This window comes from Ceratotherium simum, chromosome 1, assembly GCF_057802395.1.
Source record: "Ceratotherium simum simum isolate JZ-2026a chromosome 1, ASM5780239v1, whole genome shotgun sequence".
Lineage (NCBI taxonomy): Eukaryota > Metazoa > Chordata > Mammalia > Perissodactyla > Rhinocerotidae > Ceratotherium > Ceratotherium simum.
In genome coordinates, this window is record NC_141900.1 from 17,784,759 (window position 1) to 17,808,827 (window position 24,069).

At 40.3% G+C, this 24,069-nt stretch overlaps 1 protein-coding gene across 2 annotated transcripts in view; it reads left to right on the plus strand.

The window, feature by feature from the left end:
• LAMB1 (laminin subunit beta 1) overlaps positions 1–21,473 on the plus strand; it is a 70,556-nt gene extending 49,083 nt beyond the window's left edge. For both annotated transcript variants that reach the window (XM_004439279.3, XM_087437237.1), the window contains 10 exons: positions 5,635–6,004; positions 8,722–8,906; positions 9,831–10,072; positions 12,781–12,984; positions 14,001–14,145; positions 15,949–16,156; positions 16,369–16,510; positions 18,918–19,094; positions 20,812–20,971; positions 21,172–21,473. In XM_004439279.3, coding sequence (XP_004439336.1) covers positions 5,635–6,004; positions 8,722–8,906; positions 9,831–10,072; positions 12,781–12,984; positions 14,001–14,145; positions 15,949–16,156; positions 16,369–16,510; positions 18,918–19,094; positions 20,812–20,971; positions 21,172–21,308 — 1,970 coding nt within the window. In that variant the 3' untranslated portion in view covers positions 21,309–21,473. The remainder of the gene's footprint in view (positions 1–5,634; positions 6,005–8,721; positions 8,907–9,830; positions 10,073–12,780; positions 12,985–14,000; positions 14,146–15,948; positions 16,157–16,368; positions 16,511–18,917; positions 19,095–20,811; positions 20,972–21,171) is intronic.
• Positions 21,474–24,069: the final 2,596 nt, after the last annotated feature.

The following is a 24,069-nucleotide window of genomic DNA, read 5'->3' on the forward strand; positions in this document are numbered from 1 at the left end:
ACAGCCAGCTCATTCCTGCAGGTGAAATCGTATTCTTTCTCCAACTTTCATTCCAAAACCGAAGTTGTATGACTGAGACCAAAAAAAGGTGGGGCCGAGGGAGGTACAGAATTTAAAGAAAAACAAAATCACATTTAAGAGATTAAAAAGTACTTACTTTTCCCTTGCTTATGGTAAAATAGAAATGCCTAGGTAAAGTATCAGTCTACCTTTTGGCTTTATAGCAACCCCTAGAGTACCACGTTACTTTGGGGCAAGGTCCCTGGCAGAAGAAAATAAACCCTGTCACCTGATTTTAGGATCTAGCACTTCCTCTGTCCCCAGGCAGGTTTAAGTTTCACAAGGAAAGGCGGATAATCAACACAACGCGGAGTGATGCCCAGAGGTGCCTAGTGGGGAGTGGACACAGCAGAGAAGAGCTGGTAGCTGAGTGGGAGGCATGGGCAGGCTCTGTGGGCAGATGGGGTGCATGGGGTGACATGATGGCAAGAGGCAGGACGAAGGGGTATGGACCTCTTCAACTGTCAGAAGAGGCAAGACTGGGAGGAACGGGAATTGTTAGACAAAGTTTCATGGAAAAGGTTTGCTCTTGTGGCTGTTTACAGAGAACCTGCTGTGTGCTGAGCATTTGTAGGGATATTATATGCATATTCTTGATTTTATCCTTAACAAACAACCTCTGAGGGTAAGTATCATCTCCATTTCACAGTTGAGAAATTTCATGCTCAGAGAGGGTAAGTGACTTGCCTGAAGACAAACCACAAGGAGGGCAGAGCTAGGATCTGAAGCCAGGCCTGTATGGCTCCATGTCTCTGCTCTGTCTGCAGGCCTGGTGGGTCCTCAGTGACACCTGATATTTAGACAGAGGGAGTTATTGTCCTGGCCAAAGGACCACATGTAGCAGCAAGGCTATGGGGAGTGGGGGCCTCAGGAAACTGTCTTAGTGGAGAGTCATGGGGGGATGTGGTTTCACCAGATTGTGAAAAGCCTTGAATACCAAGCCATTGAGGATGGACTTTCTTCAGTGGGCAGAGGAGGTCTGGAGGAAGAGAGGGAAGAATATAAAGAAAGCAGAAAAGTTATCCCTACTGATAAAGAGATACATAGGCTCATGTTTCCCATTCTGGCATTGACCCACTCGTGTTTTCCTCTAGGCCTCACTATCTATGAAATGGGTGCACTATTCTTCATTTACCCACCTCTTAGAGATCGTGTTTTAAATGATGAGAAAAGTTAGTAAAAATAGAGAAAACCTACTGACTGCATAACCGAGGATGTATTTACAGATGAAGGTGGAATTCTTGTGGCTCATTAAAATGATTACTGTCTCGTTTTTAAAATGCTAGCCTTCATCTTCGTGATTTATTCATCTTAAAGATCTGGCAACAACTTTTGCTATATACATTCTTCTTTGTTCTAAGAGAAAGTTTTTGATGCTCTGCCAAATAATCTCATTTCTTAAAGCAACGCTGAGCTGCAGGTCCCCCTGGACTCCTATTCCTTTCTCTTAAAAGAGGAGAAAACCCACTGAACCTCGTCACAGACAGCCTATTAGTTTATAACTTTTTAGATCCCAGTGAATGTGAGAGATGATTGGAGAGTCTCCTTCAGGATTTTAGTATCTGTGAAGGTTTAAATTGTCAGGTGAGAACCAACCTTTCTGCTTCAGCCCAAAATACTCTTGAGGGTCTTTTTACAAGGTCACAATGTGGGCCTTCTGGTGCTTGCCTCCCAGGGACCCCATTAGAGAAGCAGTTCTGGAAACTCAGTAGGCAGAAAAGGAAGCTCATGTCCACAGGCATTTTAGCAGTTTCCCAGCTTCAGTTTGAAATTAAAACCTGATGCATTGTAGAGGGGTCATTTGGCACCCTTCCAGAGAAAGTTCAGGATCGACTTTTTCCAATGATGAAACTGTAATCCAGCCATCCGTGAAATTCGACCCTTTACTTTTCAATTGGAGGAAAGGACTGTTGGTCAGCTCCTTGTCTGGAGAGAGCCGAACCTCTGCCGGCCCTTTGGAGTGCTGGTCTCGAAGGGACAGGATCCAGAGATCAGCAGGGACAAGAAGAGGTGTCATCCAAACTAGATGGAACTGTGGGAGAAGAATGTCATCACTTTTTCTCAAATTATGTAATTAATTGCCAAATATGTGTTCAATTGCAAATCTGTCAGTTGAAATGGTTTGTTGGAGGGCCCAGATTTAGACCTTCTGGTGCCACCTCGTTAACAATATGCTTATAGAAAGATTTAGGTCATAGCTAAGTATTCTCCTTATGAGAAAAAATGTAGTTATGTAAAAGACAAATGAGGAAAGCCTTAATGGAGTGCACTTGCCTTTTTAAATCCTACAGTTTGGGGCCAGTATTTTCCCCCTCAAAGATGCCCATGACAGAATGAGAGCAAGACCTGCCTTTACCAATGAAATAAATGAAAAATCATTAGAGAAACTAAAAATAAGTTCAACATATGCACACATCCCTTACCCCAAGCATGAATCCAGTAAAAACCTCTTTGGGACTGAACTAAAGTGTACCTTTGCATTATCTACAGGAAAGAAATAATTTTCTAAACAAACTAACAGCATATGTAGCATCTGCCTCAGTTGTCCCAACCCTAAGGGAGATGGTAAAGTAGGCATAGGTCTACTGGGCCACCAAGGCCCCACGAGGGCTACCCACTGGGGCCTGCGGGCAGGAGCAGACTGAGGATCTCATTTATACAAATGGCATCAGTAAGGACCTCTGCTCACATAGGTGCTTAGGTCTGTGCGTCAGCCTACACTGGTGAACTTCCAGAGTCATGACTCTGCTCCAGCTCCACACACACACACTCTCACCCCCACACACACACAACAACATACAAAAGGAAGGCTGGAACAGCTGGGAAGATAAAACAGTCAGTACCCCTCAAAATGGGGTCTAGTGACCCTCAACATCAGCATCAACCATCAACCCCTCAGCATCACCTGGCAACTGTTAGAAATACAAATTCTCAGGCCCCACCCCAGACCTCCTCATTCTGAATCTGGGGGTAGGGGAGTGGGGAAGCAATCTGTGTTCCATGACCCCTCCAGGTGATTCTAATGCATGCCTAAGTTTGAGAGGCTAGGACCTAGATGACCCAGGTAACTGTTAGCTTTCCGGAAAATGAACAAATTTTACCAGATGATATGGAAACCCATTCCTAAAGTCTAAACGACATAAACGTTCAGATACAGGCATTATCTCAGTTCCTCCCATTCTCCTAATCGCAGAAACTGATGAAGGCACTGGTTTTCCCAAGCCTTTCCCATTATTTCTCTGCAGTGTTGCTAGGTTTCCCACTAGAAAAAGATTCCATGGTCAAATGAGTTTGGAATATGACTGAGTGAAAAAAAATGTGAAACAGGGTTTTTCCTGCAGAGCTCTTTAATATGCTGATGCTTGTTTTGCATTTTTAAGAGGAGGGTGTAGAATTTCCTGAACTTACTTGATCATAGAGCCCTTGTTTCCAGGAACATCTAGAACTAACGGTCTAAGGAACACACTTAAAGTTAGCCAGAGTTCGCCTAAGCTGCTTCCTGCTTCATGAGAATGCCCCAAAAGAACATAGAAAAATGAAACACGCCTGAAGTGCCTGGAAAGAAAGAATAGGCTTAAGAGAAAAAAAGTTTAGTTTTGAAAACCCAGGGCACCAAGGGAATGCTATATGTTTTAAATCCTAAAGGTTGAAGACTAGAATATTCCTAACTTCAAATTTTTGAATACTCATGAAGTTATTGGCAAATATACAAAGATAAACATAAGGTGGGCAGGAGACCACCAGATACTTGCATGGACACAGAAAGTGATAATAACAAAAACACTTACTGAGTGCTTACTATGGGCTAGACACTCCTCTAAGCACTTATTAGAATTAACTTATTTCATCCTGAAAGCAATTCTATGAGGTGGCTATAATCATGACTCCTTTTTACAGATGTGGAAACCCATGACTCAGTTTCCTCACTGCTCAGGGTTGCATAGCAGGGGTGTGGGGAAGGCAGGATGCACATCCAGGCCCCCTGAGCCCAGAGCTTGTGTGCTAACCACAGCACTATACTCCTTACACTTGCTACTCGAGAACTTGGAGTGCAGTTGGCCATCAGAGCACAATCCATGGCGGGCTGTGGGGAGTGTCAGGTGACTGGTACAGGCCGTAAACACATCTCTCTGGGTTTGGACGGTAGAGGTGTTGTAAGCAGCTCTCAGGACCATCTGTGAAACTGGTTCTGGAAGATGTTCCATTAGAAAGTCTTTAAGAGGCAAATCGCAGCTATTGATCCAAGAAGATTTTATAACGATATCTGAGAGAGTATGAATCTGTTGTGCTTTGCCACAGTTGAAACTGCATTTTTAGGAGGATTATTTTGTCATATAGGAGTATGTAAATGTCCTTGCGTGCCTGTACCAAAAATGAGGGTAGAACCCCATTTAGCAAAGATGGTTGAACTCCAGTTTGCAAGTTAACCCTGTGGTTGGTGCTGAGAATGGAAAGGTGGTTTAAGATGTACCCCCGCCCCTGGAGTCCTCAGTCTAGTTAGGGAAATAAGATAATATATTTGTTTTGTTTTTATTTAAAATTTTTTTATCCCTACCTTTTCCCAGAAAGGATTTAAGGCCAGAGATAAGATGTATGTACAGACTTTTTGTTATTCAAACACTATACAAATACTGTGAAATGTCAAGTATTGATATAAAAATGAGTTAGTCAGCCGAGATTTGGAGCTCTAAGCTAGGGTTCAGTGGCACAGGCATCGTGATAAGTAGTCTCAGCCACAGTCCATGGCCAAGAATGCCGATTTTACCCTGTGCCATTGGTTCTGCCTAAGATGCCAACCCTATTGGGCCAGTGAGAGGTTGGGACTGAATGGCTCCCAAGGTCCCTTCTATCACTTCTGACATTTTATGAGCCTTGCTAGGGGTGGTTATCATAATGGGAGATACCCACAAATTAGATTATACCTAGTTGAAAGCCTTTAAACTAGGTTCTTAGAATTCCTGTGACTTCTTTCTGATTTAGTTTTCTTTTTATCTAACTTAATGTATTTCACCAAGTACTCACCATTCTGTTTTGTGACCAGGTAGGGTGAGGTATGTTGGAAGCTGCTTGTTAGTGTTGTATCTTAGGCCCAATGCCCCATGTCATCAGAATGTCACCTGAGTTGTCTGTACTGATAGGATCTATGGGGAAGTCACAGTAAGAGGGAGGCAGAGGCAGGACAGAGCTGAAGAGCACAGACTCTGGAATTGCAAAGTGGTGAATTAGAATCCTGGCTCGGCGATTTCCTTGCTGTAAGACTTGTGGCAGGTCACCTATCCCGTTGGGTTATTGTGAGGGTTAAATGAGATGATGCATGTAAACCATTTCTATAGTGCCAGGCACAGTAAGTGTTAACTTGTTAAAAAACACATTATTACTATTATGATCATTGTTAAGAAGTGGTTAGCCAGGGTTGAGGTAATGCACGTGCCGGAGGAAGCTGCTGCGATAGTAAATTGTCATTGATGGTTGACACCTGCCCATTGTAACAGTGACCGAGGATTCTAAATGCCAAATCTTGTGACTGAGGTTTGTGACTTAGTAGATCAGCTAGCATTGCTGTTTCCCTTCTAGCCTGTGACTGTGACCCCAGGGGCATTGAGACACCGCAGTGTGACCAGTCCACCGGCCAGTGTGTCTGCATCGAGGGTGTCGAGGGTCCACGCTGTGACAAGTGCACTCGAGGGTACTCGGGAGTCTTCCCTGACTGCACTCCTTGCCACCAGTGCTTTGCTCTTTGGGACGTGATCATCGCTGAGTTGACCAACAGGACTCAGAAGTTCCTGGAGAAAGCCAAGGCCTTGAAGATCAGTGGTGTGATCGGGCCTTACCAGGAGACTGTGGATTCGGTGGAGAAGAAAGTCAATGAGATCAGAGACATCCTGGCCCAGAGCCCAGCTGCGGAGCCACTGAAAAACATTGGGAATCTCTTTGAGGAAGCAGAGTAAGTAGTTAATGAGCCAGAGTAACAACTCACAATATTGCTTCAACTTTATGAATGAACAGCAGAGATGTCCTGGTGTGGTGCTTCCGTCAGAAGGTGTGGTTAGTCCTGTGAGTGAAAACAGATGCTGGGCCATTCGTTTCCGGCCATCTTTACTCTGGGCATTGGATGAGTGAACGTTGGCACATCACTGGGGACCAGAATTGTGGAGGCTGCAGTATAGAATGTGTGCGTGTTGTGTTCAGCTCTCCTCTCTGCAGCGGGGCTCTAAGGCAGTAGAATGGCAAGAATGCTGGATTCGGAGACAGAGGATCCATAACTGAGCCACAGCTTGGTCACTTGCTAGGCTTGTGAACTTGAATGCCTCGCTTATTCCTAAGCCTCTCTTTTCTCTCCTGTGGAAGAGGGGCAGATAATATTTGCCTTTCCCTTCAGAGTAACAAAAGGATTGATCTCTGAAATGATAATGTAATTGCAAAAACCATCATAAATATAAATTGTCATATGTTTTGCTGCTACCAGGGAAATTCCATTACCACAAATACAATTCCTATTTCCAAGTTATTTCCGCTGCTCAGCAGTTGATCCACTAGAGCAGTGCTTCATTTGTCTAATTATAACAAGACACTCCACAATGAAAAATCCTCTTCCCAGCCCTTCTCTGGGTAATCATCCCTCTGATTGGATAGTATTGTTCTGCCAGTGAAAGCAGGAGAATTGACCTGAGTGATGCCAAACTTCTCAGGGATTATTTTTATACCGTTTCTCCTAGACTTCTCTCTCCTGCTCTCAAAGATTCCAACTACCTTTGCCAAAAAGAACCCCCAAAAACAGCACAGTAAGATCTGAACTGGAGGACGAAACAGGAAAGGGTGGGAAGCATTTGTTTCCCCAAATGCTAGGGTTTTCTTATTGCAGACTCACCACTGGGCATGAGCAGGGGACTGTTTAACAGCCAAGTCCTGTACAGTGAGGTGATTTTACATTATGACAGAACTACAGCAACATGTTTTGTGTGACGGGACTTTAATCAGCATCTCTAAGAAGCCAGATGGACTTTTCATTTCAAGGCAATGTATGAGAAGCTGGAAGGGAACAGCTGACATTAGCTCAAGTTCTTTGTAGAAGGTCCTTCCTAGACCTTCTAGATTTAAAGTAACTGGTCCCTTGGTTTCAAGCCTCGGGTTTTGTGCCCAAGACCATGTGGTTGACTAGGGTGTTAAGAAATGTCTGATGTGGGGCGATAATGCATTTAATGAGGAATTTTACCTCATTAAAAAGTCTGTGGTGCAGCTCAGCCTTCTAATGCGCAGCGATTACAAGTTTTGGAAGGCCGTGGTCTGAGTGCAAGCCCATTTAGGAAACGATTCTTGGCCTTGGTCTCGTGTACCTCAGGGTAAACAAAAAAATCTGGTGTCCTTTGAGAGCCTGCCAGAAGAGAGGTTACGTTTCTGAAACAGCTCTGTTTCTATCCTCACTGTTCATTTAACTAGATAGATCATAATAATTGCAGGAAAACTAGTTTATTAATATTTTTTCAACACAATATCCAAGGATGTGTGTTTTAGGATCCAAAGCGTCATTGTTTAAAAGTATACAATGTTAGATTTGACTTTTTTTTTTAATTGTCTGAGATCTGAGAAGAAATGAAAGCTTTCTGTGAATCAACAGATTAATAAAAGCAAAGCACTGAAGAAAGAAACTATATTCTAATAGCCTCAGGAAACAAGTCATTGGGTTTATAAAATGTTTACAAATCCTTTTAAGTACTTTTTCTTTGAGTTGGGTGATGGTATTATCTCAGCCTTAAATATCATTTTTCAGGTGGTCCCCAACCTTTCAGCATCTCTACATTTTCTCAGTTTTTTTATACTGACTGTTTTATCTGAGAAGACAATTATATTCCATTAGGTGACCCAATAATACCCAGACCTAAGGTCCTCTTAAATATTACTTTCTTTGTGATATACACATGCACACATGCTGTATATACAAATAGATGCCTAAAATACAGCCTTGGAGACAGGAAAAATGCAGAACAAAATGCAGTTGGGTTTAGATTCCAAATGAAATATTGTGAAAACTAAATGTTTATCATATTCCATTCTCAGGAGATACTACCTTCTGTCTTATGAAAAATAAAAGGGTTACTTGTTGGTGGAAGAAAAGAGGCTCCTTCGATGGGACCTTGCTTAAAAGGGGAGTGTATGGAAAGCCCCTTCGTCTCCCAGGTGGCCGTGGGGCTTCCTTGCTGCATGTCCCATCTTGAAGGAGATCCTTGAGGTTCAGATAAGAGCATTTTGAGCCGATGGCTGGGAGGCATAATTCTACACTGGAGTCACTTCTGTCTTTTGAGTTATTGGGATTGTATGGGCTTGAAGCTGCTTAGACAGAGTTGGAACCCCGCAGTCGGGACATATGCTCATAATACAGCAGAGATTTGGAATCCCTCAGATAGGCCCATCTGCCACACCACAGCTAAATGGTGCTTCTGTGTTCTTTTTCAAACTCTTCGAAGAAAGAAAAATTGTTAGATTTAATAGTCTCTTAATGAGGAGAATAAAACCAGTACTTAGAGATAAATTGTTACCAATTACTGAATTCGTTTGAAATTACAGAGAAATGGGTACAGTATTAGTAGAAAAGGTAAAAATGAGACTTCAAAATTCCCCTTGGGTTGTTTTTATTTAGGTAAACTTACCCCCTTCTCTTTACAGGAAACTAACCAAAGATGTTACGGAAAAGATGGCTCAAGTAGGAGTGACATTATCTGACACAGCTTCACAGAGCAACAGCACAGCCAAAGAACTAGACTCTCTACAGACGGAAGCAGAAAGCCTAGACAGCACAGTGCAAGAGTTTGCTGAACAATTGGAATTTATCAAAAACTCAGATATTCGAGGTGAGCATTTTTTGTGCAAGTACTCAATCCTGGACAATGGATTTAACCATCTGTCTAGCCTTTTAATACAGCACTTGCAGGAAAAAATTAAGTGCTTTCTGATAATTTTAAAGCTTTTTCTCCTTCAGTTTCTGGCACAAATGAGGATTAAAGTCCCCATTTTACAAATGTGGTTCCTGGGGCACAGAGAGACTAGGAGACATAGCAGAGGTCCCATGGAGCGAGCAGCAGTCATTGGATTAGAATGGCATCTGTTTCCCGAGTTTTTTCAGTTCGTGGTTTAACCTCCTGGCTTTTCTTGGAAAGGGGCTCTTTTGAATAGTTAAGAAATTAAGTTGATACTTCTGCAAGTCCTTTTATATTCAAGAATGTTGCTTGGTCAGGAAATAACTTTTGCAAATCCTTCATTTGTTGATATCATAGGCCATATATAGGACCCTCCCCCCAGAAAGCAAAAGAAAGATGTCAGTTCACACTATATCCATCCTGTTTTATGCATGATCACTTATTTTTTGGGCTAGGTCCTTAAAGCAAAAACATCTCATACTATTTTATGTATATAATACTAGCCATTTGAGGGGATTTAAATAGTTAAATGACTGAGAAAAGGGAAAAATTACCTGGACATGTAATCTACAGGCTGCCTGACACCAGCGATTTGGAAATAACTGGATGTTTGCCTGTGTGTAGAAACAATCCAGATGTTTGGCATCCTCCAGAGCCAGAGTAGATGCTAACAGGACAAAGAATATTCATTGGTCATGAGAGGAAAGTTATATTTCTTCATAAAGATTTTGTTCCTTGAATTTTAAAACAAGACCATACAGTAAATTTAGGGCTGAAAGACACCAAATACAGACATTGCTTGATGAAGAGACTGGGTACAAGGGGATTAACTGTGGGCAATTTCATTTCGTGCTCTAGGCGCCCTGGATAGCATTACCAAGTATTTCCAGATGTCTCTCGAGGCAGAGGAGAGGGTGAATGCCTCCACCACAGATTCCAACAGCACTGTGGAGCAGTCAGCCCTCACTCGAGACAAAGTGGAAGACTTGATGTTGGAGCGCGAGTCCCAGTTCAGGGAAAAACAAGAGGAACAGGCCCGCCTTCTGGATGAACTGGCAGGGAAACTACAAAGTCTAGACCTTTCAGCCGCTGCTGAAATGGTAAGATTTGAGGGTTGGGCCTCAAGGCCATCATGCTATACTAGAAAAAACACCCTCCTTTGTCTTTAATAGTGTTTACTTTTCAAAGGAATCAGCAGGAGTGAAACTCCTAGGCTCCCATCTCTGGACCACAGGGTATGGGGTATCCATGACCAAGACAGATTAAAAACAGCAGCATATGTGATTCCAACCTTCCCTCTCTTCCAGTGGTTTCTCTGTGGTACAACCAAAGAAACATGACTACTTTCCTATACTGTTGTATTGACTCAGTGACTTATTTAAACTTGATCCTTTTTATACTGTGGACCTTTCTTTTTTACCTTGTTTCGGTTTGAAGTGCAAACTCTATCTCAGTGGAGCAATTCAAAATCATTCTGGGAGGGACTTCCTAAAAAATTAAAGGGAGCTAAAGAATTTTTTCCACGGGTGCTAGTTAAAATGTTCCTTTGTTCCAGTAACTTTACCTGGTGAAGATTAACCCTGAGAGTCTAGAAAGTAGATTCATTTCCCAGAAGCTTTTAAAAAGTAACTCAGAAGCCAAATGAAATTGAGTAGTGAGTTTAATGAAAATCAGGCAGAAGTCCAAAAAGCACAACTCAGCCTGTTTCCTCTCGATTCCTTATTGTTTTTCATGGAAGAGTACCTATCTGAGAGAATCTGGAGGGTATTTCTTATAGACTTTTATTTTATAAGGCTTGTGTTCTCTTAGCTTAGAAAGACAGAGGGACATTTAGTAAAAGAAGGGGGAAGGTGGGTGCATGGAAGACTGTGAAGAGTTTGGACTTCATCACGATTTTGTCTTAGTGACATTTCCCCCCTCCCTCTCTGTCTCCTTCCCTTGCCCCCTCTCGCTTCTTCTGAAATAGACAAAACACACTGTCTGTACTGTATTGTGACGAATTTAATTGATGCCTACAAGGTTATATATTCATTATCTTATGAACTAGTAAGTAAGTAGATCTGGTGTCACCATTTAACAGAAAAGTGGAGGCTGAGAGCAGTGTGTAAACTGCACCTACTGGGAGACAACGTCGTTATACATAGGCATGAAATGCCAATTGTCTCAATCTTCTTTCAGTGTTGATTCCGTCCTTACGTCTAATAAAAACCAGTAATCACAAATAATATCTCTACAAACTAAAATGAAAGCAGCTAAGCTTGCTAAAGGATGTTTGCTTTGCAACAGAAGGTATCCCGGAGTGGGTGGTGATGGGTGGGTTCCCCTGGCCATGTGAATGGATACCCTTCCCTTGCTTGCTTTTACATCTGGTGAGCTCCTAGGGATTACCCAGCTTCTTCTGTTCTCTCATTGTATGTGTTTGTCTTTGTTAATTATCCTATGAGAATTCCCTTCATAGGTTCTATACTTATGCTTCTTATATAGAAATAGACTTTTGTCCCTTTGTGTTTTTCAGGTACCTTCAGTTCTCTGTCTTTGTGTATATTTAGCTAGACCCGTGCTGTTTTTATCATGCCTGCCCATCTGTTGAAATAAAACAGATCTTCTAGCATTGTCAGATTGTTTTTAGAAAGCATCCCTGAGGTCTTATACGCGTCTCTTCTTGATTACGGCTCATATTCTTCTATAGCACGTAGGATAAACTTTATTTTCTGAAGCTTTTTATGTACTGTAAACCAGATAGACGAAAGACTATTTTATTTACTAGAGATATAATGGAATTATCATTATCATAAAATTATTAGGCTAAAGAGTTGATGGTATTTATTCAAAAACTACTTTTTTACTTCTTAAAAAGAATACTTTGCTTGTTTGGGAGTATTCTGTTAACTGCTTTTCAGTGCAGTAAATCTTTTGCCTCTTTTCAATATGAGCATTTTCCACAAAGGATAGCTCTAAAACAATCTTCTCCCTACTCAGCCTTCTCCATCATAGAGGGAACTTATAATTTATCAGTATGCATGTGTATGCCAGGACCAAGCCCTGATAGTTGGAAGTTTCTAGTGGATAAGAAAGAGGAGGAGTGGGGCGGTGGGGGAGTTGCGGGGGGCGGGGGTTTGCTCATTTGGAAATACAAACCTTTGTGCTGTTTTCTCTCTTCCTCTCACATCTGGAATGTCCCCCCACTTCCCCTGCTCAAATCCCACCAGCCAACACATTCTTCTCCCACTACAACTAACTCAATCCTCAGTAGTCTATCCTTTATCTGCTTTCCTTTATACTTAACTGCATCTGACCTATTCTTGGCTGTTCTATGTAGAATGATCTTGTCTTTCTAACTGGATGGGAAGTTACTAAAAGGCTAGATAATGGCCCTTTTATCTCACCCTATTCACCAGAACAGTTAACATGGTGCTAGGTCTAAAGAAGTTTCTCAATACTTTTTTTTTTTTTTTTAATCCAACTAGTTAGAATAAAGGGAAGCATTCTTTGGCTCTCATATTGGCAGACTTCAACTTGATACAGGAGATAATGTTTGCACCCTGAGCAGAGCCCATGTGGTATTCCAATTCACTAGGGCAGAAGGTATTAATGAAGGGTTGTGAATTTTCATTGTTTCCTTGGAAATAAAAGCAGGTTAGCTTATTCCTGGGCTCTGTGCTCCTCTCTCCATCTTGAACACTGTTTTCAAGCACCCTTGCTGAGGACCACCTACATGCTCTCTGGGGCCACCCAGGTCCTGCACAGCTGTTACACTGCAGCAGACTCACTCTCTGAACTCTTGTGCCTGCTCCTTGGCTTGTTGCAGACCTGTGGAACGCCTCCAGGGGCCTCCTGTTCTGAGACTGAATGTGGCGGCCCAAATTGCAGAACTGACGAAGGAGAGAAGAAGTGTGGGGGGCCTGGCTGTGGCGGTCTGGTCACTGTTGCACACAGTGCCTGGCAGAAAGCCATGGACTTTGACCGAGATGTCATGAGTGCCCTGGCTGAGGTGGAGCAGCTCTCCAAGATGGTAATTCAGTGGACGGCCTTAGTTTTTGTTGTTTGTTTGCTTTCAGTTGTGGATTGGAGGATCTGAAAGGGAGAAATCAATTCTAAATGCTGACTAAAATGAAAGGGCATTTTACAATCAAGTATGAAAGTTCAAGTTTTTATGAGGTCAGGGAAAGAGATGAGGTTTTATTTATAGATAATTTAAGAATTTGCTTTCTTCTCATGACGATAATTTGAGATCACCGTTACTTACCATGGGTCCAGGGTTGTGAATGCATCCAGCTGTACTACAAAGATTCTATAGTAAACAATTGAGCATTTAGTCTTCTAAAGTGACACATGAAGTTTTTTGTTTTTTTTTGTTTTTTTGTTTTTTTTTTGTGAGGAAGATCAGCCCTGAGCTAACATCCATGCCAATCCTCCTCTGTTTTTTGCTGAGGAAGACTGGCCCTGAGCTAACATCCATTGCCAATCCTCCTCCTTTTTTTTTTCCCCTTTTTCTCCCCAAAGCCCCAGTAGATAGTTGTATGTCATAGTTGCACATCCTTGTAGTTGCTGTATGTGGGACGCCGCCTCAGTATGGCCGGAAAAGCGGTGCATTGGTGCGCGCCCAGGATCCGAACCTGGGCCGCCAGTAGCAGAGCATGCACACTTAACCGCTAAGCCACAGGGCCAGCCACGACACATGGATTATTAACGTCAGGTTAACTGAAGTACTTCTGTTGGCACCTGAGAAAAAGACTCAGAAACATTTTACAGGCCACCAAATGTTCTGGAGGAGTTAAAAACAACTAGAAAAAATTTTATATGCTAGCCCTATCTATATAAGACTACTGTATAGGAATCTGTATACTGAATACTTTCAGACTGTATAGGAATATAATACTAGATTATTGACTGGGAGACATTTGTTTCTAAAAGCCGTGATTCCAAATGCTTCCTGTTTCAACATCATTTTCTGGGCCATTTATAATATTCTGGTCTGCTTTAAAAACAGTGAAGTTGTTCCATGAGTAATTTATTCCTCATCTGTAGGTCTCTGAAGCAAAACTGAGGGCAGATGAGGCAAAACAGAATGCTCAAGATGTTCTGTTGAAAACCAACGCTACCAAAGAAAAAGTGGATAAGAGCAATGAGGACCTGAGAAATCTCATCAAGCAGATCAGAAACTTTCTGACTCGTAAGGAATTTTTTCATTTTACTTTTAGACATTTCTTCCTATCTTGGAATATAAAACCGTTTTATAAGAGTCTTTTTGTTAGGCTATAATTCAAATCTGCATTTTAGATAAAATGAATGTCTGACAGAGAATAAAGTAATATTTCCAAATAAAAAAAAAGTCCATGTTAAGAAATGTTTCCATTTAAGAAGCTTATGTATGTGTATGTAAATAACCTTCTCTGATGTTATGCAGATACAGACCCATCTGATGGGATACTCAAGTAGGAAATCAAGAAGTCAAACATACACTGTGAGAACTGAATTTGGAATCTATAGTAGAGATGACGTATAATGTCATTAGAACCTTAACTCAGAGTTTATTTTGACATTGCCCGCAAAGCTCTGTAATCCTATTATTTACATGATGTTATACCTTTGGTTAGACAGCTCTATACCTTAATGTTTTGTAGAGAAAAAGAAAATCTCTAGAATTTGTGGTCCAGCTCCTAAGTGTTGCCAGTCACAGTTTGAGTGTCATCAGTAAGGATGGTTTTGGCTTCAAGTTACAGAAAACTTTCAACTGAAATGAACTTAATCAAAAAATATGTGTATTATATCACATACCAAAAAGTTCAGTAGTGGGACAGCTCTGTGTTTCTGGGACCCACATACTTTTCATCTTTCTGCTCTGCCCCATTTTAAGCATATCAGCTTTGTTCTCAGGCTAGCTCCTCCTGGTTAGAAGGTGGCTGCCAAAGTTCTAGACTTCACATAATGATTCAATACTACCTAACGGAAGAAGAGACCACCTGTTCCTTTGTTGTATCTTTTCTTAAGGGAGGAAATCTTCCCCAGAAGGCTTTGGGCAGTCATCTCCATAAATCTCATTGGCCAGAAATGAATCCCATAACCATGCATGTCACTGGCAAGTGGAATGGGATTACTGTAATTGGCAGACTAATCAAGATTTAACTCTGAGTTGATAAGTTTACCTTACCTTAGAGGGAGGTCCTGAACAAAATCAGAATTCTGTTTGCAAGGAGAAGGGAGGAATGGCTAACAAGTAAGGAAGCCATCACTCAATCACATTTTCCTGTGCTTAAATCCTTAGGGGTCCATTTTTATTTTCTTAGACAGTTAAAAAAAAAAAGAAGCTTAAATTAATGACATATTTGAAGCTTAACTTCTTTGGCATCTTTTTGACCACCTTTCACATTTAACATTTGAAATTTCTTGGCTTCTTTGAAAATACACTATCCTGATTCTCTTGCTTCTCTGACTGGATTTTCTCTCTCTGTAATTTCCTGAATCCAGATAATTTATGAGGAATATCAACTCTTTACATCTGCATTTACAATAGTTTCCTAGCTATTCTTCCAACCTCAATTAAGTTTTCATTGCCTTTTAGAATCAAGTGCCATCTTTATACCCTGCCTCTACTGTTTTCTACACTCTGAACCATTCACTCTGCCTGACTTTCACATGACATGCTCTGCCCATACTATCTCTCCATCCAGAGATGTCCTTCTTTTTTCTTTCAAATCCTATTATCCTTCAAAACCTGATCAGTTCCTCATCCTCCACCAAGTCTTCCCTGACTGTCCCAGCCTACAGCTCATTCCTGTAGTACTCATTGTCTGTAGCTCCTCTTTCATGTGTGTAGGTTTCATCTCCCCACTCAGACTACAAACTCGTAAACAAGAAATGCATTATGTCTTGGTGTAACCCCACCGTGCTGTTCACCTACTGGGTCACCAGTAAGTGGCTGAGTGAACCATCTATGATTTTCACCTCTTTACGGGGACATCTTTGCTTTTAACAGAGGATAGTGCTGACTTGGACAGCATTGAAGCAGTTGCTAATGAAGTATTGAAAATGGAAATGCCTAGCACCCCACAGCAGTTACAGAACCTGACAGAAGATATTCGTGAACGAGTTGAAAGCCTTTCTCAAGTAGAGGTTATTTTACAGCAAAGTGCTGCTGACATCACCAGAGCTGAGCTGTTGTTAGAAGAAGCTAAAAGAGCCAGGTATCTGAAGACATTGTGGCATCTGGGAGCTTCTTTTGTGGGAGCTTATTTTCTGTACCTAGTATGGAGTAAAAAAGTATTTCTTGAACCAGTGAAATTTCTAAGAGTGACCTGGGCGTCTCTCTCTTGGTCATTCCAGGAAGGCTGTTCTTTCTTCTTTTCTGAGGGGAAGTACTTTTCTCATGTTCATGTATATCGCCTCTTTTACTCAGCAAAAGTGCAACAGACGTTAAAGTCACTGCAGACATGGTAAAGGAAGCTCTGGAAGAAGCGGAGAAGGCGCAGATTGCAGCAGAGAAGGCAATTAAACAGGCAGATGAAGACATCCAAGGGACCCAGAACCTGCTGACTTCCGTAAGATATATTACAATCTACATGTGGGAGAACACACTCACATATACTTTTATCAGGAAGGTTTAAGTGCATTTGATAGTTATTTATGAATATTCTTACAACTGAACATTAAAGGATTCCTCTAATTTAAATAAATCTGAACTACTCCTTAGCACATTTTCAAGGGAAAAAAGCACTCTGAAGACACTAAAACATTAAGCCCCCCTTTCATTTTAACCCCCACAAAACGCCTAAGAAAGACTGTGTGTTTCTATCTCCTGTTCTTTCAAGGAACTGCATAGACTCTACTTAGGAGTATGAAAAATAGTGTTAATTTCAAAATCCAGTTTTAGAAAACTCGTTATAAAGCAGCCCCAAAGCAACCTACAAGCATGGTTAAGACTACTGTCTCAAGATTTATGAGGTGGTTGGTCACAAAAATTTTACTACAGTTTTGAAACCCACTGGAAAGCAACCAAAGTCAAAATATCTACTTCCACTGTCCAATTCTAGGGGAACCTAGTAGAGATGTTATAGCTCAACAATTTGTTTTGTTCAGAATGCATGGAAAACTTAATGATTTTTATAAGCAAAATACTCTTAGTGGTTGGTGCCTTTAATATCTGGTAGTCTCAAAGAGAACTTTTCACATGGATTTAATGCTTTATTCTAAAAATCCTCTTATTTCTTAAAAGTAATGTAAACATAATTCTACTTTAGTCGTTCATTTTTCAAAAACCAGTTCTATAAGCAAATTTTTCCTCCAAATTTTAGGAAAGTTCATTTGTTTTATAAAGATGGGTGAAGAAAATTGATGAGTCATTCAATCTCTACCCATCTTCTAGAATATACTTTGAAATTAGATGCTCCCATTACTCGGCACTGTCACCCTCCTCAGGCCAACAATCCCTAATGTTTAAAACCTGGGAGATGGTTTTTCTCAACCTGCTTTTCCTATGATTAGTTGATAGAAACCTGTCTTCCCCTGTTCTACTGTTCTCCGTAAACTGAAGCCTGCCAGTTCCTCAGCTACAGCTCCTTCTTAAAGTTTGAGCATATATATAAGGCCCCTTCTTCAGGCTACTTGTTCAAGTTTAAAAAAATTTTGTTTTCCCACCAGTGTTCTAACCTTTTCATTATTCTGATTTTTCTATCTCTAAGTTTTTCAACTTTCTTAGTGTGCTGGTAGCATTTTAATGAACTTTATCTATTTAGGTGACTTTTTAAAAATTACTGTTTTGAAATGGAAAATATTAAGTTATAGAAGTGAGCTATTTGGCTTGATGATGGAAGTTAATAATGGTGGTTTTGTTTTTCAGGGACCCTGGGGGGAGGAAGTGTTTTAGGATAACAAATAGGAAACCAAGAGAACCTCTAACTAAACTATGCTAATGAAAACTTGTCAGAAACTGTCCACACTTTTAAGAATAAAACTATAAAGCTTATCTTCTAAGAATTATAACTACTCTCTAAGGATAAGGATTTTTTTCTTAAGTTAATTAATGGGTGAACTTTTAGGTCAAGAATCATTTGGTTTGAAATAGTTACAAATTTGAGCATGTCTATACTGACCCATTAGTTTAACTATTGTTATTCAGAGTTAATTCTATGGAATAGACCAATCCTTGAAGATCATTTTTAAGAAAAATTAGATGCTCAGTGAACTGGTTCTTCTGACATGGGTCAGACGCTTACCTTGGCTAGCTTTTAAAAATCAATGTTTATTGATTATAATTTGAAAAGAGGTCAAATGTGGATCCTCACCAGTTGCCCAGATTTTTTCCCTAAATAACTCAGAGTATTTATAGCTTCCAGCAGTAACTCTCCCAGACCATATGCCATCTCACAATCCTATAGTAACTTCTCAGAGTTTTAAAGAACATTCCTGGTCCCCATGTCTTCAGTAATTAGCTAAAAACACTCAAATTAACTTTCTAGGTAGTTTCTGAAATGCTATAACCTCCACTACTAGAGTTTAACATTTAGAGTTGATAGAAAAACTAAAGGTGGCTGGGAGTTATAATTTTCCCACCCACATTAATTTGGAAATCTATGTGGAAATCCCTTTTCTCACATCTGCTTATTTGTGAATATTGTTTAGCCAAAGTTTGCAAGTGTTCTTAAAATGCTTTCTCAACACATCAGGCTGCCTGGGGGTGGTTCAGTAAGGAAAAATTTTACATGAATTTCAGCCTAGATCATCAAAAGTACCAAAAGAATAAAGTTAATATAGGAGATATAGCAAAGACTATTTAAAGTTGGGCACATCACATAGGCTTTCCTGAAATTTTATTTTTAGTTGACTACTTTTGTTCTAGAGCAAAATAGCATGGCAGCCTTTTAAATCTTCCTCTAAACTTATATTCATAGAACTTCCTACCACTTCTTAAATTAATGGTTTGCTAGATGATTGACATTATACTTTTAGATTGAGTCTGAAACAGCAGCTTCTGAGGAAACCTTGGTCAACGCCTCCCAGCGCATCAGTGAGCTAGAGAGGAATGTGGAAGAACTTAAGCGCAAGGCTGCCCAGAACTCTGGGGAGGCAGAGTATATTGAAAAAGTTGTATATACTGTGAAACAAAGTGCAGATGATGTTAAGAAGGTAAGTAAATCTTTGTAACTTCACAGCTATGTTGATAAAGGAGCAATCAGTCTCCTCGTTGCCTTCCTTGGAATTAATAAGGGACGTGGACCTAACATCGTTATTCATCAGAAACATCCCAAGTGACCTGTTTTGAAATAGCAGTCTTCAGAGACACAGCTGGAAAAGAATGGGAGTGGATATGAAAGTATCCAAACTTGGATAAGGGTTTAGAAAAATGAAATTAATTTAACTTAGGGGTGGAAGTCTTAAAGCAAGCATTCTGTATTTCAATTAGGAAGATCTTTATGGAATACATTAATTACCTGGCCATTTGAGAAATCGTTAAAAGCAGGGTAGAAAAGGCTTAGAGTTCTTAACAGAGACAGCTAGTAGGGAAGCAAATCTCACCTCTTCCACACTCATTTTGAATTAACCACCTCGGTTTTCTCATTGGAGGGTACTATATTTTGCAGAGAAAATCTCACACAACCCAAATTTTTCATCAGAAGCCAAGTGATCACTGAAACACCTGTTCAGTTTCTAAATTTGTATGGGCAAATGTTTATCTCTAAAGAAACCTTTTTGAACTTTTTTTTTTTTTTTTTGGTGAGGAAGATTGGCCATGAGCTAAGATCCATGCCCATCTTCCTCCATTTTGCATGTGGGATGCCGTCACAGCATAGCTTGATGAGCAGTGCATAGGTCTGTGCCCAGGATTCGTACCTGTGAACGCCAGGCTGCCAAAGCAGAGTGTGTGAACTTACCACCGGGCTAGCCCCCCTTTTTGAACTTTTGAGGGGAGTGTTGAACCTGTTAAATGAATAGTAAGGAGTTATAAACTGAAATTAAATCAAGATTTTTCTGAAGTTACTGTGGCTTTTAAGCATTACATAAGGGTGACTTCCCTACACCTCTGGGTTAGGGGAGAGAACAAAACAGAAAAGTTCATTGCCACATCTGTCTTTTCCATTGTGGGTTATAGCTTCCTGTGGTTCTGAGAGCATAAATTTCCCAAGTAGTCTTCTTACAGAGCATTTTGCATCAATATGACATCTGATTACATCAAGACGGATAAAACCCCTCGACATGAAATTTCTGTATCAATGGCTATTGTTTGAACAGTGTTTCTCAAAAAAAATCACTTACAACCATCTTTCCAAACCCACACCAATTTCTCCTTTCTTCACCCACCCCACATATGCTACAATCTCGCTCTGCCTTTGGTTAAATCTGCCTTTTCCCTCTGATTTCCTTATATCAAGTCTCTACAAACCCTAAATTAGTCAAAATGCAGATGGTCATCCTTCCATTTCTTCAAAACGAGCCATTTTTGATGTCTAAATGTTTGGATCTCAGCACATCTACTTTTGAGCAAATCTATTTCTGACTCTCCATATAATTCTCTTACAGCATCTCCACAGAAAAGTGCTAATCAGCAGAAGAGAGGGCTTAGCCCTCGAGACCTGCTATAGCTCCAAAATGTCTTAGAAATCTTTCGTTTTTAAAAATCATGGCAATATTATATTTAATTCCACTGTTTCAAGATAATGTTTTCAGTTATTTACCACTGAATAGCTGGAAGCCTGAGTACGCTTCCTGGTGGCCCTTAATCCAGAATACTTGCCATGCAAGTTAATATCTGTGATCCCAGCCTGCCCTGATTATACTTCTGCTTTTAAATGTAATTACTGACACTAACACTATCACTTCTTTGTGTCTAAATGTGGAACTGCAGACTCTGGATGGTGAACTTGATGAAAAGTATAAGAAAGTAGAAAACTTAATTGCCAAAAAAACCGAAGAGTCGGCTGATGCCAGAAGGAAAGCTGAAATGCTACAAAATGAAGCAAAAACACTTTTGGCTCAAGCAAACAGCAAGCTGCAACTGCTGAAAGGTAGGTCTTTTCACTTAGGCTCATGGTTTCAAGACGTATTTGCAAATGAAGACATCCGTAGACTTTATTTTATTTAAAAGGTGGAAATCTATTCACTTTGTCTTAGGCACTGAAAGCCTTACAGGCAAAGAGGATCAGTATTAGATTTTGAGATGATCATAGTATAAATCGCTCAGACTTTTTCTTTTCATCTCGCACAGATTTAGAAAGAAAATATGAGGACAATCAAAAATATTTAGAAGATAAAGCTCAAGAATTAGTAAGACTGGAAGGAGAAGTCCGTTCACTCCTAAAAGATATAAGCCAGAAAGTTGCTGTTTATAGCACCTGCTTGTAACAGAGGACAGGCTACAAGTGTAAGACGGCTGAAGTGACCAAAGTCAGCTACATTCTAAAAACTGATGTAATGATCTTCAAAGTAAAACTCATTACCTATTTAATGTTTTTAATCGCCACATTTTGTATGGAGTTAAATAAAGTACAGTGCTTTTGTATAAATATATATTTAGTATAATTCTTAATTCAGTGTTACTTTTACTGATTCAGTGTTCATGAAACCCTTTAATGAAGAAGGTGATTTTCACTGTGAAGATGGCTTTATAAACACGTTGATTGCCTCCATGGAGACCCTAATTTCTGTTATGTCTATAAACAAGCGGTTACTCATCTGCTAGGTCAGTATCTTCCACAAATTCACCTCCCAGTGGGATTCCCAGGTGGAGGTTAAGGGGGAAGGACATAGCCTGAGCTCCCTTCACCATTTCAGTGGCTGCTTAGTTGCTCCAATCTCCAAAACTCCCGTAAGTATTCCTTGCTCTAGGAAAGAGAACAAAAATCAGCCGTTTATAGAAAAATCAGGAGAGTGAATTATGGCTTTTAAGTGTTACCACCTAGAATAGGGCCAGGGTTGCTGAGGGGAGCAGATTTGGGCCTGAGTTTACAGACATTGCTCCTGCCAACTAAGCAGTGCTTCTCAAAGTACAGAATGATGCTAAAATTTCTCAGCTTTTATATTGTATTTTATTTGATTTCACAAAGTAAAGATTCTCGGATACAATCTGTAGGTAAGGCCAAAACAATCATATAACAATCACTTATTCCACAGGATTAAGAGGATATCTGGAATACAACTGCCAAACCTGTGTGAACTATAGCTAAGCTAGCTCATAACAGGCCAGGCCCTAAGTGGGTTTTTCACACATTCTTCTTAGAGCAAGACGGTTCTGCGTACCACTTAACAACCACCCACACATCCAACACAGCTGCATTTGAAGCTGGGCCTGAACAAAAGTTATGTCAGCAGCTGTAATTTAAACAATAAGGCAACTTCCCTCTGGTTCCAGGCAATTATTTGTCACTTTTATTTAGGTAGGAATCCTAATAACTAGCAAAGTGGTCATACCTCATCATCTACTAGACCAACTAAGTCTTTTTTTCTTAATTATAAATATTTTACTTAAAATAGTAGAAAATCTTCACTACTCCCCATTCCTTTTCAGCTAATCAGCTCAAGATCTCACTTTGAAACTAATTTTAATTAGCTCAATGAACTGGACAACTAAGCCCTACCCTTCACAAGCCAAGAAGATATTGAGAACTTAGTAAATAATAGTAAGAAAGCGAACATTTAAAATTTGTTTTAGGGCCGGCCCCATGGCTTAGCAGTTAAGTGCGCGTGCTCTGCTACTGGCGGCCCGGGTTCAGATCCAGGCGCGCACCAACGCACCGCTTCTCCGGCCATGCTGAGGCCACGTCCCACGTACAGCAACTAGAAGGACGTGCAACTATGACATACAACTATCTGCTGGGGCTTTGGGGAAAAAAAAAGGAGGAAGATTGGCAATAGATGTTAGCTCAGAGCCAGTCTTCCTCAGCAAAAAGAGGAGGATTAGCATGGATGTTAGCTCAGGGCTGATCTTCCTCAAAAAAATAAAATAAAAATAAAAATAAAATTTGTTTTATACCTAGGACTTCATTCCCACCCAGATATATCTGCATTCTCATATTGAATGGGAACCCTTAAAGTTAGATTTTAACTATTATTTTATCTCTCTATAGCTAGGACTTCATTTTAAATTATATTTCACTATTCCCTAATTAGAAACTTTTTGCCTGGAGTCGGGCACATGTTTGAGGTTTAACTAAACTAGCATTTCACAAAATATTGGGATTTCAGCTTTCAAAAAGATGCAGAGGTCGTTTCCAATAATGGCAAAGTAGCGTGTATCAGACCAACCCTCCTGCTGATAACAATTGCAAACTCTGAACAAAACATATATTTTTTAAAAAAGTAAAGGTACTGGAGAAAAAGCAGGTAGAAGGTAGAGGGGAGCTGACACTCAAGAAAGAACAGCACTTGGTGAAATTCCCATTTTTTAACAGCTTTTCACTTGCGGGGAGATCCCAGTAAGTGGCAACCTGGGCCGAACCCAATTTTTACTGGTTAAGCAATCAGATGACAGTTTGGGGCAACCACAGCAACTGAAATATGAGGGGGGAAGCCCTGAAAAGAGAAAGGCACAGAGGAGAGGGCCCCCAAATTCTGCATATACTTTGCCAAATCTCTGGTTGACCCATGAACTACACATGCATGGGGCAGACTTCAGGCAACCCAGGTAAAGCTAAACCAACCAAGTAGAGATTTCAGCTGCTGTTCCCTACAAAGATGCTAAGAGTCTGGAGTTCAGCCAAGTAAACTGCCTACTAAAACAAACCTTCAATATTTTTCAGAGGTATGTAACAGAATCCAGAGTCTTTATAATTTATCAGCAGAAAGCTGTATGGAGTAAGGTACCATCAGTTCATTATAGCTAAAAGGAAAATGTTTAATAGTCTTCAGGTTTTAACTGCATTACACACGGGTCACATTTTCCTTTTTCTTCATGTGTCTAGCGGTCTTGGATTGTATTATGGTCATTATGAATGATAGACTGTATTCTCCAAACTTTCCTTAAGACTACAACCTTTAAATTGCAATCAAGTGAATATCTAATCTGCATATTTCTAGTACTTTAAGATAGTTTACTTTCCTCTTTAGAAATTTATGCTATCCCAAATTTGAGAACTACTAAATGAATCTGAAATGATTCTTAAATTTA